General features: G+C 43.4%; 1 protein-coding gene across 1 annotated transcript in view; it reads right to left on the bottom strand.

Moving 5' to 3' along the window:
- LOC132206156 (myosin-IIIa-like) overlaps window positions 1–17874 on the bottom strand; it is a 156660-nt gene that overhangs the window by 107389 nt on the left and 31397 nt on the right. The window contains exon 3 of the mRNA XM_059638947.1: window positions 15115–15249. Coding sequence (XP_059494930.1) covers window positions 15115–15249 — 135 coding nt within the window. The remainder of the gene's footprint in view (window positions 1–15114; window positions 15250–17874) is intronic.

The raw sequence follows: 17874 nt of genomic DNA, 5'->3' as shown, positions 1-17874 counted from the left end.
CACCCTGGTCCATACATCCTTTACCCCCAACACCTCCCCACAGCCCTACGGCACATTGCCCTGTAGCCGGCGAAGGTGCAACACCTGCCCATTTACTTCCTCCCTCCCCAGAATCCAAGGGCCCAAACATATCTTTCAGGTGAAGCAACACTTCACCTGCACTTCCAAGAATCTAGTCTATTGCATTGGCTGTTCACAATGTGGTCTCCTCTACATTGGGGAAACAAAGCGCAGACATGGTGACCGCTTTGTAGAACATCTGCGTTCTTCTCCCGAAAGAGACCCTGAACTGCCTGTTGCCTACCACTTCAATGCACCACCTTGCTCCCTGGCCAACATCTCTGTCTCCGGCTTGCTACAGTGTTCCAGTGAAACTCAAGCGCAAGCTGGAGGAACAACACCTCACCTTCCACTTGGGGACCCGACAGCCCTCTGGACTCAATATTGAGTTCAATAATTTTAGAGCCTAAACTCCCCCATATCTCCAGCATCTGCAGTTCCCATTATCTCTGATCACAATTTTAAACTCACTACAAAGCTTCTTCCAGGGAAGCCTAACCTGAAGAAGTTACCCTCCTCCCTCCGGACCAACCTCAGGGAATCTCTCTCCCACTGCAACTCTCTTATACACTCCTCTCCACCTATCTTCTCCTTTGTCCATCTTTGGTCCGCCTCCCCCTCTCTCCCTATTTATTCCAGAACCCTCTTCCCATCCCCCTCTCTGATAAAGGGTCTAGGGCCGAAACGTCAGCTTTTGTGTTCCTGAGATGCTGCTTGGCCTGCTGTGTTCATCCACCTTCACATTTTGTTATATTACAGTGAAAAGTGTTGTTTTGTGTGCTATATGGACAGATTGTACCATACAAATTGCATGTTGGTGTTTTGTTTATTTTGCACTGAGCAGGAACTGCTTTCACACCTTAACTTACACCCACTTTGCACCTCTTTTTCTCTATCCCCACCATCAAAAACCGCATTTGCTTTTTGCACTGGGCCCTTACCTCTGTTCGAAAGAATAAAACAGTTTTCAATACCTTTCAGTTCTGAAGAAGTGGTCGGTGACTCGAAACATAAACACTATTTCTCTCTCTACACAAGTGCTGCCAGACCAGCTGAGTTTATCTCGCATTCTTTGTATTTGTTTCAGATTTCCAGTATCTGCACTATTTTATCATTATTAATTTTTCGTTCAGAGTTTTTACCTATTTTTCCTTCTGGTCTATTAAGGATGAATGTCAGTTAGTCAGTAACATGCGCATACAACAAACAACCATATTTATCAAAAGTCAGTCTTTGATTTAGTGTTTTACTGTCAAAAGGATCAGGATTCCTGAAGCCTTATAGCCCTGTCAGGACCATTGGAGCTCTGGCTCTCAAATCTTGGTCGGAACCCAGCTGGACAGTCACGTTTAGTGAGTGCGGGTTCGGGCTCAAAGGAGTTGGAAGAGGCAACAAAATCCTTCCGCCACACAGGACTGAATCCTTTGCCATAACAATCTATTATCCAGTGATATCAGGCATGAATAATAGTACCAAGAACAGAAGTTGCAGGAAAAGCTCAGCAGGTCTGGCAGCATCTGTGAAGAGAAATCAGAGTTTGCATTTCGGGATGTGTGGCCCTTCCTGAGAACTTATGGTCACTGGGAAAGTGTTGGTTTACATGCAGATGATAGGGTGGTGCGGGATGGTAAGGAGTAAATGATAGGATGGGGATAGCGCCCAAAAAGAGAGAAGAACAATTGGACAGACAAAGGCTTTGATAACAATATGGCTGGGAGGGTGAATAGTTATTAACAGGGACTGTTAGTGGCTAACATTCCACAGACAACCACTTTCACCTTATCCTGAGATCCACACTCAGTGCCATGCTAAGTCCATAAACATGCTCTCAACCTTTCGCTCCAATAGCATTGTGTCACGCTAGGTCAGGGCTGCACCACTCCAGAGTTCCACTTCATCCTTCAGCTCATTCGTCATGCTAACAAGAAATGTTTCCATTTCCTTTCTGGCATCAAGGCCCACAGGTTGCAACAACTCAAAGATACCATGGTTCTCTGGAATCTTCCTCCTCTCCCATTCCCTCTGGCACCATCACCTCCCCCACCCCTCCTCCTGTCGAGATTCAACATCCCTCCTGATCTTCCCCTCTCTGATGTTGAATGTTTTGTACTCAAAGCTATCAACTTTATCCCTCTACATCCCCACTTTAATGAATTTCGAGCACGGCATGATGTCTAACATTTCTTCCATCCTCACCCCATTTCAGATATCTCTTTGCCCAGCTCCAACATTCCCCCTTCTCTGGGACCACTCTCTCTGGCCTTGTACCTGCACTCAATTTATTCATCAAGAACTGTCGACGTGACATTGGTCACCTCAATTTCTCTGTCCCTCTCACCCAATCCAACCATTCTCCCTCCCCTCTGAATGCATCCTGGATTTGTAACTAAGCCTGCCATAAGGGTGGTGCTGTGGTAGTCTGGTGTACTGACCTGTACATTGCAGAGGCTGCGTGCCAGCTTTCAGATACCTCCTCCTGTCTCCCCCTGGCATCAGACCATTGTGTCAACGACAAAAACTGACCTGATTTCATCTGGTGATCTCCCCACTCCACAGCCTTCAAGTTGATAGAAGCAACATGTGTGGGGCTGGGGAACTACTTCCTTCTGAAAATTCACAAACAGGACTGCCTGGGCAGACCCATTGTTTCAGCCTGCTCCTGCCCCATAGAACTCATCTCTTCCTACTTTGACTCAGTCTTTTCTCCCTGGTCCAGTCCCTGCCCATTTATATCCATGATTCCTCTGATGCCAATTTCAGAATTAGTAGGAACTGCCGATGCTGGAGAATCTGAGATAACAAGGTGTAGAGCTGGATGAACACAGCCGGCCAAGCAGCATTAGGGGAGCAGAAAAGCTGACGTTTCAGGTCGAGACCCTTCTTCTGAAGAAGGATCTTGAACAGAAACATCAGCTTTCCTGCTCCTCTGATGCTGCTTGGCCTGCTCTGTTCATCCAGCTCTACACCATGCTTTCCCAGTTTCAGAATTTCCAGTTTGCTGGCTCCAGCCGCCTCCTGTTTACCAAGGACATGCGGCCCCTTTACATGTCCATCCCCAACCAGGATGGTCTCAGGGCTCTCTGCTGCATTCTGGAGCAAACGTCTGAACCATCCACACCCACAACTACCCTCCTCCATTTGGCCAAGTTTGCCCTCACCCTGAACAATTTCTCTTTTAATTCCTCTCATTTTCTTCAGGTCAGAGGGATGGCCAGGGGCACCTGCATGTGTGTCCCTTCATGGGGTACCTGGAATATTCTGTGTTTCAGTCCTATTCTGGCTTCCACCCACAAAGCTCTCTCTACCAGCTCAATGATATCATTGGTGCTGCTTCCCTTTTTTGCCCGGAATTAGAAAAGTTAATTGATTTCTCCTCCAATTTCCACACCACACTTGCTTTCTCCTGATCTACATCTGACTCTTCCCTTCCCTTCCTTGCCATCCTTGCTCCCATTTCTGGGGATAGACTGGCCATTAATTTCCATTATGAACCCACCCAACTGTCACAATTATCTGAACTATACATCCTCTCACCCAGCTTCCTGTAAAGACTGCGTTCCTTTCTCCCAGTTCCTCCATCTCCATCACATATCCTCCAATGAGGCCATATTCGACAAGGAAGCCTCCAAAATGTCCACCTTCGTCCTCAACCGAGGACGCCCTAGCACTTTTGTTGATAGCGCCTTCAGCCTGGTCTGCCCATCTCCCGCACTTCCATCTTCAACTCCTCTTTTCTCTCCTGCAATAGTGATAGGGTTCCCCTTGTCCTTATCTACCATCCCACCAGCATTCACATCCAGAAGATCATCAGCCATCATTTCCGCCAGCTCCAGTGAGAAGACATGACCAGACACTATTCCTTGTCATCCTTCTACAGGGACCGTTTCCCTCTGGGACACCCTGGTCCACTCTTCCTTCAATCCAACATCCACCACGCGTACCCACCCCCCCCACCACGCCCCCCCACCACAGCCCCACAGCACATTCCCCAAAACTGCTGAAAATGCCTGTTTACCCCTTCCCTTCCCAACATCCAAGGGCCCAAACATACTTTCCAGGTGAAGTAACACTTTACCTGCACCTCACAATGTGGTCTCCTCTGCTTTGGGCAAACAAAGCGTAGACTCGGTGACTGCTTTGCAGAACATCTACGTTTTGTCCACAGAAAAGACCCTGAGCTTCCTGTTGCCTGCCACTGTAACACACCACCCTGTTCCCTGACCAACAGCTCTGTTTCAGGCTTGCTGCAGTGTTCCAGCGAAGTTCAGTGCCAACTGGAAGAACAACACATCATTTTCCACTTGGAGACCCTGCAGCATTCTGGAGTTAATATTGAATTCAATAATTTTAGGACCTGAACTCTCCCATAAGAGCCCCCTACCCCACACACTAGGCCTTGTTATCACTGTCTGACATTACACACTACCTATTGTTAGTCACTAACAATCTCTACTAACAGCTTTTTACTCTCCCAACCAGTTGGTTATCCACTCCTTTGTCTGCTCAACTGCTTTTCTCTCTCTTTGGGCTCTATCACCAATTGTTGCTTACATCTTATTCCCTTCCCCAACCCCCACTAAATTCTGCATATAAACTGACATTTTCCTGGCTGCCATTGGTCCTAAGGAAAGGCCACCAGACTTAAAACATTAACTCTGATTTCACTTCACAGATGTTGCCTGACCTGCTGAGCTTTTCCAGAAACTTCTATTTCAGTTTGTTTTATTTTCTGATTAACAGCATCCGCAGTTCTTTAAGTTTTCATTAGTAATAGTGCACCTGGAGACACCGTTGTAAAGTATGACACCGTCAGTAATCTGAACATTTGATGCTTTCTCTCATCCTGCATCCATCTGCAATCAAAAAAAGTATCACTCCACATACTGTGTCAAGCTTGAGTGAACCTCAACACAAATGCAATATATTAATTTGGGATTGGAGTTACATCTGAGTTTTTCATTACTCACTTGTGAGACATGGGCAGTGCTAGCTGGGTCAGTATTACAGCCCATCCCTAGTTGACCTTAAGGATATGGTAATGGGTTGCCCGCCTGAAATGCTGCAGTCAATGTCAGTTGTTACTGATCATCGATTATGGAGGGATTGTGTGTTTGTGTATCAGTCAAACAGGCTGTTTTATCCTGAATGGTGTCAAGCTTCTTGAGTGTTGCTGGGGCTGCACTCATCCAGTCAAATGGGGAGTATTTCATCACACTCCTAACTTGTGCCTTGTGGACAGGCTTTGGGGAGTCAAAATGTGAGTAACTCACCGCAGTATTCCTAGCCTCTGACCTGTTCTTGTAGCCATCGTATTCATATGATGAGTCTAGCTGAGCTTCTGGTCAGCCAGAGATTTTTTCCGAGGATGGAGGTAGCTATTACGAGGGGGCATAGTTTTAAAGTGAGTGGAGGTAGATATAGGGGAGAGGTCAGAGGTAGGTTCTTTACTCAGAGAGTGTCGGGGCATGGAGTACCTTGCTGGAGTGGGTAGTGGAGTCAGCCTCATTAGGTGCATTTAAGAAGCTATTAGATAGATATATGAATGATAGTATAAGGTAGGGGTGGAGGTTAGATAGACCTTAGGTTTAGGGCTGAAGGGCCTGTACTGTGCTGTACTATTCTATGTTCTATGTTCTGGCCTATGGTAATTCCCAGGATATTAATACAAACAGTCCCTGGATTGAAAAGGGGATCTGTTCTGGAGGATGTTCACAATTTGATTTGTACACAAGTTGGAATACAATGGAGGACATTATAAAATCACCATTTATAAGTACAGGAAATATTCCTATGTGGGGTCTTTAGAATTACACCCCTGAATGGGATCATGTTCATAAGTACGAGCACCCATTAATCAGACATTCTTAAATCATTGATCCCCTGTAGAGTAGAATTCAGAGCTAGTAATATCTTTGAATGTCAAGAAATGGTGATTAGGTTCTCTCTTAAGGAGCCATTTGATTTATTATTGAAAATTTGAACTATTTATTAATTTGTTGTAAGAAATTTAAGATGGCGTAGCCATTTGTGAATTGTCATTACTGCCAAAATATACACTAAAAACGCAGTTTTCGGACACAGAAATACTGCAGTGAAGTTGGGTCCCAGCTGGAGCACCAAATGGACACTTGTTTGCCTATTTTAAATCTTGTCAGTGGTAAAGAAAATCAGATGGGACAGAATGCAAAATGGACTGACCAATTCTCTATCACCTGTTCTGCACTACTCCCCATAGCCATCTACACTTGAATGACTAAATTTATAAAAGAAATAAGCAACATACTCAATAAAACAATGATAATGTCACTAAACATTAATACCCACTCGTGATAATCAACAGAAATCAGAAACGGAACCAATTATTTCTGAAAATATGAGCCACAAGTCAGATGGTAGCCTGGATACCACAGTGAGTTAGGATTCCCAATACCTGAACTTGAATCCATCCCATGAAATGACAAATTTGGATTTGAAGCTCCAGTGAGTTTGCCGAATGTCATCCTGGATACTGTTAGGCAAAGGCCCCTCTTCAAAGCCATCTATAATTTACAATAAATTGACAAACTCGCAGAGAAATTTTAAGAATATTAACTGGAACTACATCTCAATGCCATCTGTGGCATGTAGTGACGAACTTTTAAATTTATTTCTTTAGCTATTTTTGCAGCTAGATTTTGTACCTAGGTTCCTTAGTACCTAAGATGGTGCTGGGAACGGTGACATTCTACACTTTTCACTGTATTCATGTACACCTGTACTTGAGTACACAAGACAGTAAAACCTCAATCCAAATCTAAAAACTCTAAATCTTCTGTATCCAAAAGGCATCTGGATAAGAGTTTATGCTATCTGAGTCAAATTAAATGCAAGCTATTTACCATCTGATGCTATGTAGAATTAAATCTTTGCTTTCCATCTGCATAACAGGCTATAATTGCAAAAACAGTGTCCATAGACTCAACATTACCTCAAAACTGAAAAAGCTCTTGAAATTATGCCATCTGATAATGTCCTAGAAAGAGCTCCTTGTGGTGCATGTAAACCCTTTGTCTTCCCCTTTGTTAATTTTTGAAGCATATTGTGTTTTCAAATCATAACTTTAAAAAAGTTCTCCACTAAAGCTGTAATTTCCAGCATTCAGCTGCCCAGCTGGGAGTGTTAATGCAGTTAAAAGTTGAAGTGTAATTTAAATAAAAGAAAAATACAAGACATACTTCTGCTATCCCATAAGTAAATAACAATGCAGATATTAGAAAATCTTTTATTCACAAAGGAATAGGTGAATCAATCTTCTCATTTGCTGGAGAGTTTTTAGTAAATCCAACGCTAACCAAGAGTAATTACACCAACAGTGACTAAAGTAGGTATTTAATTTCGTTTTGCACTCATTACAACACAATAATAAAAAGTTTGAAAATAATAAGTACTTTGCAAACTTGCACAAGGCACATGAAAAGTAAATAAATGGAAGAACTTAAATGGGTTGTAGACCTGCTGGCCGAGCCAGTGTGTTTGATTGCAGACATTTTGTTACCCTGCTGGGTAACATCATCATTACTCCCCTAGTGAAGCGCTGGTGTTCTGTCCCACTTGTTATTTATGTGCCTTGGTTTGCTGGGGTGGTGGCATCACTTTTGTCTCTGTATTTCAGTGGTTTGTATATTGGGTCCTGTTCAATGTGTTTGTTGATGGAGTTCCGGTTGGAATGCCAGGCGTCTAGGAATTCTCTGGCATGTCTCTGTTTGGCTTGTGTTATTATGGATGTGTTGGCCCAGTCAAATTTGAGTCCTTCTTTGTCCATGTGTATTGAGGCCAGTGAGAATTGGTCGTGTCTTTTGGTGGCTAGTTGGTTTTTGTGTATCGTTATTGCCAGTTTTCTTCCGGTTTGGCCTGTGGAATATTTTTACAGTCCTTGCATGGTATTTTGTAAATTACACCGGTTTTGCTGATTTTGAGTATGAGATCCTTAATGTTCGTCAGTAGCTGTCGTCAGGTGGCTGTTGGTTTGTGGGCTACCCTGATACCTAGGTGTCCGTGTAGTCTTGTGGTCATCTCTGAGATGTCTCTTTTGTACTGTACAGAGATTAGTGTGTTTAGCCGTGTTGTGTCTTCCTGTTGTGGTCTGTCACCGAGGTAACAGCAGATTGTGCATTCCAACCAGAACTCCATCAACAAACACATTGAACTGGATCCGATATACAAACAACTAAAGAACAGAAATGGAAGTAATACCAACCACCCCAGCCAACCGAGGAACATAAATAACAAGCAGGACAGAACACCAACACTTCACAGGAGGCGCACTGATGATGTTACCTAGCAGGGTGATGAAACATCTGTAACCAAACACACTGACTCAGTGAGCATGCCTGCAACCTCATCCACACCCAAGCTACAGATCTTCTCCAAAAACTTCAAAGAATTTAAACAACTGAACAGTGGAAGGTCAATAAAATGATGGAAGGGTGAAGTGTTAAATATAGCAATTATTGCTTACCATTGAGCCCATAAATTTTAACATAAGGCTTGTGTAAATATTTTTAAATAAGAAACCATAAGACCATAAGATTTGGGAGCAGAATTAGACCATTCGCCCCATCAGGTCTGCTCAACCATTTGATCATGGCAGATATATGTCTCAGCCCCATTCTCCCCATAACCCTTGAACCTACGACCAATTAAGAACCCATCTATCTCTGGCTTAAATGCATGCAAAGATTTGGCCTCCACAATCTTCTGCTGCAATGATTTCCTCAGATTCACTGCCCTCTAGCTGAAGAAATTTCTCTTCAAATCAGTTCTTGAGGGTGTCCCTTCACTCTGACACTGCACCCTTGAGTCCTATACTCTCCTGCTGGGAGAAACATCTTTTTTACATTCCTCTTTCCAGTATTCCATAAGTTTCAATTAGATCTTACCTCACCCTTCTAAACTTTATCAAATACAGATTCAGAGTCCTTTGCGGGGATCTGTGGGCACTGTCTAGGTGACAGCACCTTCCAAGCAGGCAACCTTGACCATCTGACGGACAAGGGAGCAGGCACCCCCTGCAAACTTCCCCTCAAAGCCATAGACAACCCTGAACTACATTGCTGATCCTTCAGTGTCAAAATCCTGAAATTACCTTCCTAATAGATCTGTGGGTTTCCACACAACCCCAAAACTAAACCAGTTCAATAAGATAGCTCAATACCAGGTTGGTCTTCCCAGTAATGCTCACATCTCATGCACAAACAAAATAAATAGCACTCGTGTAACACTGTCATGAAGTGTTCTGCAAAGTTCTGGAAAGAACTTGGGTGCATTGCGGTGAATGAGACAGGTGCATCTTCTGTATTACTTAGTAATTTGAATGAAACAGATAAATCTGGTAAATATGGGAGTGAAATGTTATGAATAAGATGGGTGCCTTCTATGAGGAACATGATATATTCTGGTGAATGAGATGGAGCCTTACCATCAATTACGTAAATGGATTCTGATAACTGACATGGTATGATATGCTGGATGAGACTGTGTGTATCTCTAAAAGACATGGACACCAATCAAAAAGTCCCTGTATAGCAAATTTAGGTTTTTGAAAATTACACTTTTTCGAAAGCACACCATATTTATTCTAATTAGGACAAAGTATGTGCTGTTCAGTACATTAATTCAATGACACCTGATCCTTGACATGAGGTGACATCTCCTCAGGCTTGAGAGTTTCATGTGACTGGCCAATTCTCAGCCCCATTGGATTTCTGGGGACATAGGGTTTGAAGTGGGATTCAGAGAGCAGGAATTACTTCCTTTGCCTTCCTTCTCCACTGCTTTTCTGTCTTACCATTAAAGCATCATGACTCAAAGTATAATGTACATTGAACATAGAACAGTACAGCACAATTCCCTCCGGCCCACACTGTTGCGTTGGCCTATTATCCCACTCTCAGATCAAACTACCCTGCATATCCTACATTTTACTATCATAACTTGGACAAATTGTCAAAATGAAAACAAAGAACTGTGGATGTTGGAAATCAGAAACAAACAGAAATTGCTGGAAAAATTCAGCACATCTGTGGAGAGAAAGCAGAGTTAACATTTTGCGTTTAGTGACCCTTCTTCAGAATGATTCAACAGTGTTGAATGATTGCCAACAAGCTCCTCCTTGTTAGTAATGACAATGCACGTTTGTTGTGTCATGTTTCACAATTAGTATGTCAGTACAACTTTAAGAAATATGCTCAGGTTACCATTTCTGAGCCACAGGTGTGACTTATGATAAAAGAGTTCTCAAGTATCATCCTTCACTTGAAACATAACATACTAATTGAAGCATACGACTCTTTGCAACCAAAAAGCTTAATATACCTGAATCAGATGTGCATAGCAATGTAATATTTGTAAAAGTTACTGAGCTGTAATTATCATCTCTTGGATCTTTCAATACCACATTACCATGTCCTAGCTTCTTAAATTATGTGTACAACATAAATATTGGTGTTTCAGATAAAGATACCCTGCCAGAGGAATAATACACATCCCTGCTGGGCTTCAGAGAAACTTTCAGAATGTCTTCAAAGTGCTTTCTTTGTCCTTCCTTGGAGCATTGGCCATTTAAAGTTGAAGATTCAGCACCTGATGTGGGAGGTTCATTTCGGACAGTGTTCAGTCCACTGAAGATGGTTTTGCAGGAGTTTTGCCTGTATGCTTGTACTACTGGCTTTAAGAAAGACCCTAACATGGGGAGAGGGTTCTGGAATAAATAGGGAGAGAGGAGGAGGCAGACCGAAGATGGAGAGAACCGAAGATGGAGAGAAAAGAAGATAGGTGGAGAGAGTATAGGTGGGGAGGTAGGGAGGGGATAGGTCAGTCCGGGGAGGACGGACAGGTCAAGGGGACGGGATGAGGTAGGTAGGTGGGAAATGGAGGTGCGGCTTGAGGTGGGAGGAGGGGATAGGTGAGAGGAAGAACACGTTAGGGAGGCAGAGACAGGCTGGGCTGGTTTTGGGATGCAGTGGGGGGAGGGGAAGAGCTGGGCTGGTTGTGTGGTGCAGTGGGGGGGGGGGCAAACTGGGCTGGTTTGGGATGCAGTGGGGGGAGGGGAGATTTTGAAGCTGGTGAAGTCCACATTGATACCATTGGGCTGCAGGGTTCCCAAGCGGAATGTGAGTTGCTGTTCCTGCAACCTTCGGGTGGCATCATTGTGGCAGTGCAGGAGGCCCATGATGGACATGTCGTCTCGAGAATGGGAGGGGGAGTGGAAATGGTTTGCGACTGGGAGGTGCAGTTGTTTATTGCGAACTGAGCGGAGGTGTTCTGCAAAGCGGTCCCCAAGCCTCTGCTTGGTTTCCCCAATGTAGAGGAAGCCACACCGGGTACAATGGATACAGTATACCACATTGGCAGATGTGCAGGTGAACCTCTGCTTAATATGGAAAGTCATCTTGGGGCCTGGGATAAGGGTGAGGGAGGAGGTGTGGAGGCAAGTGTAGCATTTCCTGCGGTTACAGGGGAAGGTGCCGGGTGTAGTGGGGTTGGAGGGCAGTGTGGAGCGAATAAGGGAGCCACAGAGAGAATGGTCTCTCCGGAAAGCAGACAAGGGTGGGGATGGAAAAATGTCTTGGGTGGTGGGGTTGCATTGTAGATGGCGGAAGTGTCAGAGGATGATGCGTTGTATCCGGAGGTTGGTGGGGTGGTGTGTGAGAACGAGGGGGATCCTCTTTGGGCGGTTGTGGCGGGGGCAGGGTGTGAGGGATGTGTTGCGGGAAATGCGGGAGACATGGTCAAGGTCGTTCTTGACCACTGTGGGGGTAAAGTTGCGGTCCTTGAAGAACTTGGACATCTGGGATGTGCGGGAGTGGAATTCCTCATCGTGGGAGCAGATGCGGCGGAGGCGGAGGAATTGGGAACAGGGGTTGGAATTTTTGCAGGAGGGTGGGTGGGAGGAGGTGTATTCTAGGTAGCTGTGGAAGTCGGTGGGCTTGAAATGGACATCAGTTGCTGTGGGAGTCGGTGGGCTATTTATTCCAGAACCCTCACCCCATACCCCTCTCTGATGAAGGGTCTAGGCCTGAAACGTCAGCTTTTGTGCTCCTGAGATGCTGCTTGGCCTGCTGTGTTCATCCAGCCTCACATTTTATTGTCTTGGATTCTCCAGCATCTGCAGTTCCCGTTATCACAGTTCACTTTAGCTTGCTTGTTTTTATGTCTTCATAATTATCCTAATTTAAGTTTTAGATATTAGCCTTCGACCCATTCTTGTCTCCCTTGAACTGAATGTAAAATTCAATTACATTATGAATGGTGCTATCTCAGGGTACCCTCACTTAATAAAAATGAATCAATCATATTTCACGCCACAATATGAGGTCTAGCATAGGCTGCTGTCTAGTTGGCTCCAGAATGTGCTGTTCTAAGAAGGTATTTCAAAAACATTCTATGAATTCTTCAACTAGGGCCAGCTGAATTTTCTGGTCTATAAAGTTGGTTTGAAATCACCTATGATTACTACTTTTCTAATAAGTTCTCTTTGAAGTCCAATACATCATGTAATTACGATTAGGGGGCTTGTGCATTACTTCCATCAATAACATCTTGCCTTTATCATTTCCCTTCCTGACCCAAACTGCTTCGACATCCTGCTTTCCTACACTTGGACCAAATCACTCTATTGTGCTAATACCATTACGATTGAACAGGCTCACTTCTCCACTTTCTCCTGGCTTCCTTTTCTTTACTAAATGCCTAGTTCCCTACATTCTTCAGGTCCCATTCTATGTTTTTACTCTATATACGTTAAGCCACAGAGTGCTTGGTTTCATCCTTTATTAATCTTGTAATGTTTAGCCTTGTCTATTGATTTGCGCTGAGATTTGTACTCTCATTTGCCACCTGTCACATCTGTTTATTATTTCCATATTAATACCTTTCTCTCTTGACAAATTTGAATAATTTTACTCTTTGATTTACTACAGATTCCCAAATTTTATCTTTTTCCCCAACTATTTGATTTTAAATAAAAAACGAAAGAGCTGCGGATGCTGTAAATCAGGTACAAAAGAAAAGTTGGTGGAAAAGCTCAGATGCTGTCAGACTTGCTGTGAAGGATAAAACAGAGTTAATGTTTCGGGTCCGGTGACCCTTCCTCAGGAGCATTAACTCTGATTCTTCTTTCACAGATGCTGCCAGACCTGCTGAGCTTTTCTACAAACTTTGCTTTTGTATTTAATTTTAAACCCTCTCTACCTCCCTCTACATGCAACTTGCAAGAACAGTGATCCCAATATTATTTAGCTATAGACTGTCTCCAGGGTACAGCGATAATGGGAACTGCAGATGCTGGAGAATCCAAAATAATAAAGTGTGAAGCTGGATGAACACAGCAGGCCAAGCAGCATCTCAGGAGCACACCATGGTACAGAGCTGACTTTCCCCAGTACTGCTGCAAGTGCCCCATGGACCAGAACCCATAGCTATGACATTAAACTTTGAGGCAAGCATTCAAGTCTCCAATCTGATTTGCTCTCTGCCAGTTTGCACATGGTTCACGTAATTATGAATCTTTGAGGTTCTGCTCTTCAATTTGGTGCCCAGGTGCTTAGACTGACTATGCAAAATCATTTCCATGTCATGACATTGTCATTGATAAAGAATGGACCCCAGTAACTGGATCCCACCCTCGCATTATTGCTTCCTTTAGCCCTAGCAGATATCCTTGACACTAGTACACGTTATGATCAAAGATAATGGGAACTGCAGATGCTGGAGAATCCAAGATAACAAAGTGTGAAGCTGGATGAACACAGCAGGCCAAGCAGCATCTCAGGAGCAAAAAAGCTGACGTTTCTGGCCTAGACCCTTCATCAGAGGCTTTCGTGCTCCTGAGATGCTGCTTGGCCAGCTGTGTTCACCCAGCTTCACACTTTGTTAACTAGCACACATTGGTCTGGCCTCTCATTGTTTTTGGATAGAATGGTTTCAAACCCTCTGACTATACTGTTCCCTTTGATCACTACATTACATTCCATAATTCCCTCACTTGAATAGCTTCCTGTACCACGTTTCTACGGTCAGTTAGCTGACCCACTAAGGCCCCCACTCTCATTAGAGAAGCTGAAAGAACCTCAAGCCTGTTGGACTATTCTGGAGGTTTAGGGTCCTCCACTCTTGCCCTCTGGGTCCCCTTATCAACCTCATCAGCAGCAGCACCATCTCCTGTGCCGGACCGTTGATCAAATCAGAAGATGCAATCATGAAAAGAGTAACCTCCAGACACACAATGTCCAGGTAACCACCACCCTCAGTGTCTGAAGCTTGGCCTCCAGTTTAATGCCTCTGAACTGGAACTTCTTAAGCTGCAAACACTTTGATAACATGTTTGCATTGGATCACACTGGCATCCAAGCTGCAGCCATAACACACCACACATCCTGCCATCCTCAATGAGTTTTAATTGACTATTTAATTATTTTATCCACGTATGCATTTTTCTTTTTTATATCGTTAACTAACCCTAGCACCAATTGCTGCAAGTGAGAATGAAATAAACTTCAGCCAATTAATACTCACCAGACAAATAGTTTATTCCCCAAAGAAGAGTAAAGAACCAATGTGGTAAAAATTAGAAAATCAAAGAGTACCCATCTTGCCCATTTCTCTTATTCACCCAATCCTGACATGTTATTCACAGTCACACGGCGAATCTCAGTGTTACATCGCACTGAGATGTATGATCCTGTATGCTCTGAGTATGATTGCGAATTAAACATCATTGAGGGGAGATAACACTGTGCGGAGTTGGAGGAACCCCGCAGGCCAGGTAGCATCAGTACAGAACCCCAGTAGAGAAAGTAAATTTAAGCCCATTTCTTTAATTAACCAACTTCAGCTGCTCCTCCCTGGACAACTTGCACGTCTTTCTTTTAAGCCTGGCTGACATTCAGAATTAAACAGTAAATTTCAGTTAAATGTTAATTTGTAATACAAAGAAAATTGGATTTTTAGCATTCTGTCCAAAGTCACAATCAGACTTTAACAAGTAAGAGATTTTGTGGAGGCAGAAATTCATACCTCTAGTACAAGCCAAAGTTGATCTCCATTTTTTGCATCCTTCTTGTAATACATTCCATAGAATTTGACCACATTTTCATGATCTGAGAGAGCTTGGAGAATGTTATATTCAGCCTCGATTTCTTCATCAATATCCTAGCATCAAAAGTATACATAAGTATTGCAAAGAAATGTTCAATGTCATGCGTGCCAATTACATCAATGTTTTACAGAGTCTGAATTCATACAAAAAATACAGAATTTATAAAATCACAGAATCCCTACAGCGCAAAAACAGGCCATTCAGCCTGTCGAGTCTGTTCCAACCCTCTGAAGAGCATCCCACTCAGACATACCACTTTGGTTAGACCGCACTTGGAATACTGCGTCCAGTTCTGGTCGCCGTATTATAGGAAAGATGTGGATGCTTTGGAGAGGGTTCAGAGGAGGTTTACCAGGATGCTGCTGGACTGGAGGGCTTATCTTATGAAGAGAGGTTGACTGAGCTCGGTCTCTTTTCATTGGAGAAAAGGAGGAGGAGAGGGGACCTAATTGAGGTATACAAGATAATGAGAGGCATAGATAGAGTTGATAGCCAGAGACTATTTCCCAGGGCAGAAATGGCTAGCACGAGGGGTCATAGTTTTAAGCTGGTTGGTGGAAAGTATAGAGTGGATGTCAGAGGCAGGTTCTTTACGCAGAGAGTTGTGAGAGCATGGAATGCGTTGCCAGCAGCAGTTGTGGAAGCAAGGTCATTGGGGTCATTTAAGAGACTGCTGGACATGTATATGGTCACAGAAATTTGAGGGTGCATACATGAGGATCAATGGTCGGCACAACATTGTGGGCTGAAGGGCCTGTTCTGTGCTGTACTGTTCTATGTTCTATGTTCTATACCCACCCGCCCTGTCCGCGTGACCCCGTGTGGGTTCTTTTTTAACTATAGCTAACCCACCTAACCTGTACAGTTCTGAGCATTATGGGGCAATTTTTACCATGTCCAATCCACCAAACCCGCAAATCTTTGGACAATTTAATGTTAATTGTTAAGACCGCTTTGCACAGTTGAAGCAATGATGCAATACATTTAAAAAATTCATAATCAAGCATTGAATCTGTGGCATTTAACACCCACTGCCCATCTTATACCATTACATTTGTCTTTTGAGTGTTCTGACAAGGGAATAATTTTATGGGTGATTACAGCTTCCCATGTGTGAGTCCAGGCGGTAAATGTTGCTTACGTTGTAGGTTACTTTGGCCCAAAACTAATGTCATTGTCAAAGCTACCTCTCCTCAGAGACAGTAAGAACTGCTGATGCTGGAGTCTGAGATAACACAGTGTGAAGCTGGAGGAGTACAGCAGGTCAGGAAACAATAGAGAATCAGGAAAGTTGACGTTTTGAGTCGGGACCCTTCTTCGGAAGTGATTTCTATACAAGGGTCCCAACCTAAAACATCAACTTTCCTACTCCTCTGATGCTACCTGGCCTGCGGGGTTCTTCCAACTCCGCACAGTGTTATCTCCCCTCAATGATGTTTAATTCTCAATCATCCTTCTGTAACCATTTTTTTAGTCTACACAAGTCTGCAGTTTTTCAATGGAACTCCCCTTCAATCTTGAGCCCATTTATTATCCCAATTAAACAAACTTTCATCTTCTAATCCCAGTTTCTTACCACCCAACCTCGCTCTCCCAAGTCACATGTTTGCCAATATTGTTAGTTTACTTCTATCATTTGGCATCTTCGCAAACTCTTTCAAAATCATTTGTAAGCAATCAGTTTCCTCCCCAGCACCCACCTCTCTCCCGATTATAAGAACATTTCTATTTCCATACAAGAACAAAGAGGAGAATTAGATCTTGGTGTTCAATCAAAAAATGTGGAAGAGTGGGCAAGACTGAAATGGCTGCAGAAAGCTACAGAAGAGACAAAGGATTAGTAATGTAAAATAGCTAAAAGGTTAAGATAAGTCAGCATAGTTATGACTGGAAAAGCAGCATAATGGAGGTCACTGGGTTGGTTGCCTGTGAAGGTCTCCATATGAAGAGTTGTAATCTTCACCTGCCAACTCCAGCATTTTCTCTTCATATTGGATATGGAGCCTTATGTATACCATCCCACTACCAGTCTTTGTGCTCCGCTCCCAGTTATGAGACATTTTCTTCTTCCAATGAGATGGAAGTTTTGAGTATAATAGGAATGGTTCGAAAAGCTGTTAGTGTTGATGTAGGGAGCAGAAGAACTGACAAGGTGTCCTCATTAAGTGAATAGGAAACACTCAGGACAGGGAGGGTGAGAAATTTGGGAGGGTGAGGTGAATGAGAGCCATTGAGTGGACATTATATCCCAACCCTCAATGATCGAAGAGCCCAGCACATCAATGCAAAAGATAAGGCTGAAGCATTTGCAGCAATCATCAGCCAGAAGTGCCAAGTGGATAATGCAAAGGCTATGGGCCTTGACAATAGTCCAACAATAGTATTGAAGATTTGTGCTCCAGAACCTTTATTAAAATAGTATTCATTAAGCAAATGTCGAATAAATATGGTGGTCACATAATGAACTTGAAGAGGACTATAAAAAAAGTGTACAACTAAAAGCCCCAAGAGTCAAGAATAATCTCATGTCTGATCATTTTCACCTACCTTCCATGATTAGCTTCATTGCACTAGTCTGTACCATATTGACAAACTTGTGGATTCTTACTCACAGAAGTCACTTCCTGATATCAGACAAGACAATTTTTTAAATTCCAAATCCCAAGTCTGAGGGTCCA

This window comes from Stegostoma tigrinum, chromosome 2, assembly GCF_030684315.1.
Source record: "Stegostoma tigrinum isolate sSteTig4 chromosome 2, sSteTig4.hap1, whole genome shotgun sequence".
NCBI classification, from domain to species: Eukaryota; Metazoa; Chordata; class Chondrichthyes; order Orectolobiformes; family Stegostomatidae; genus Stegostoma; species Stegostoma tigrinum.
This window is presented reverse-complemented; position numbering and strand designations above follow the sequence as displayed.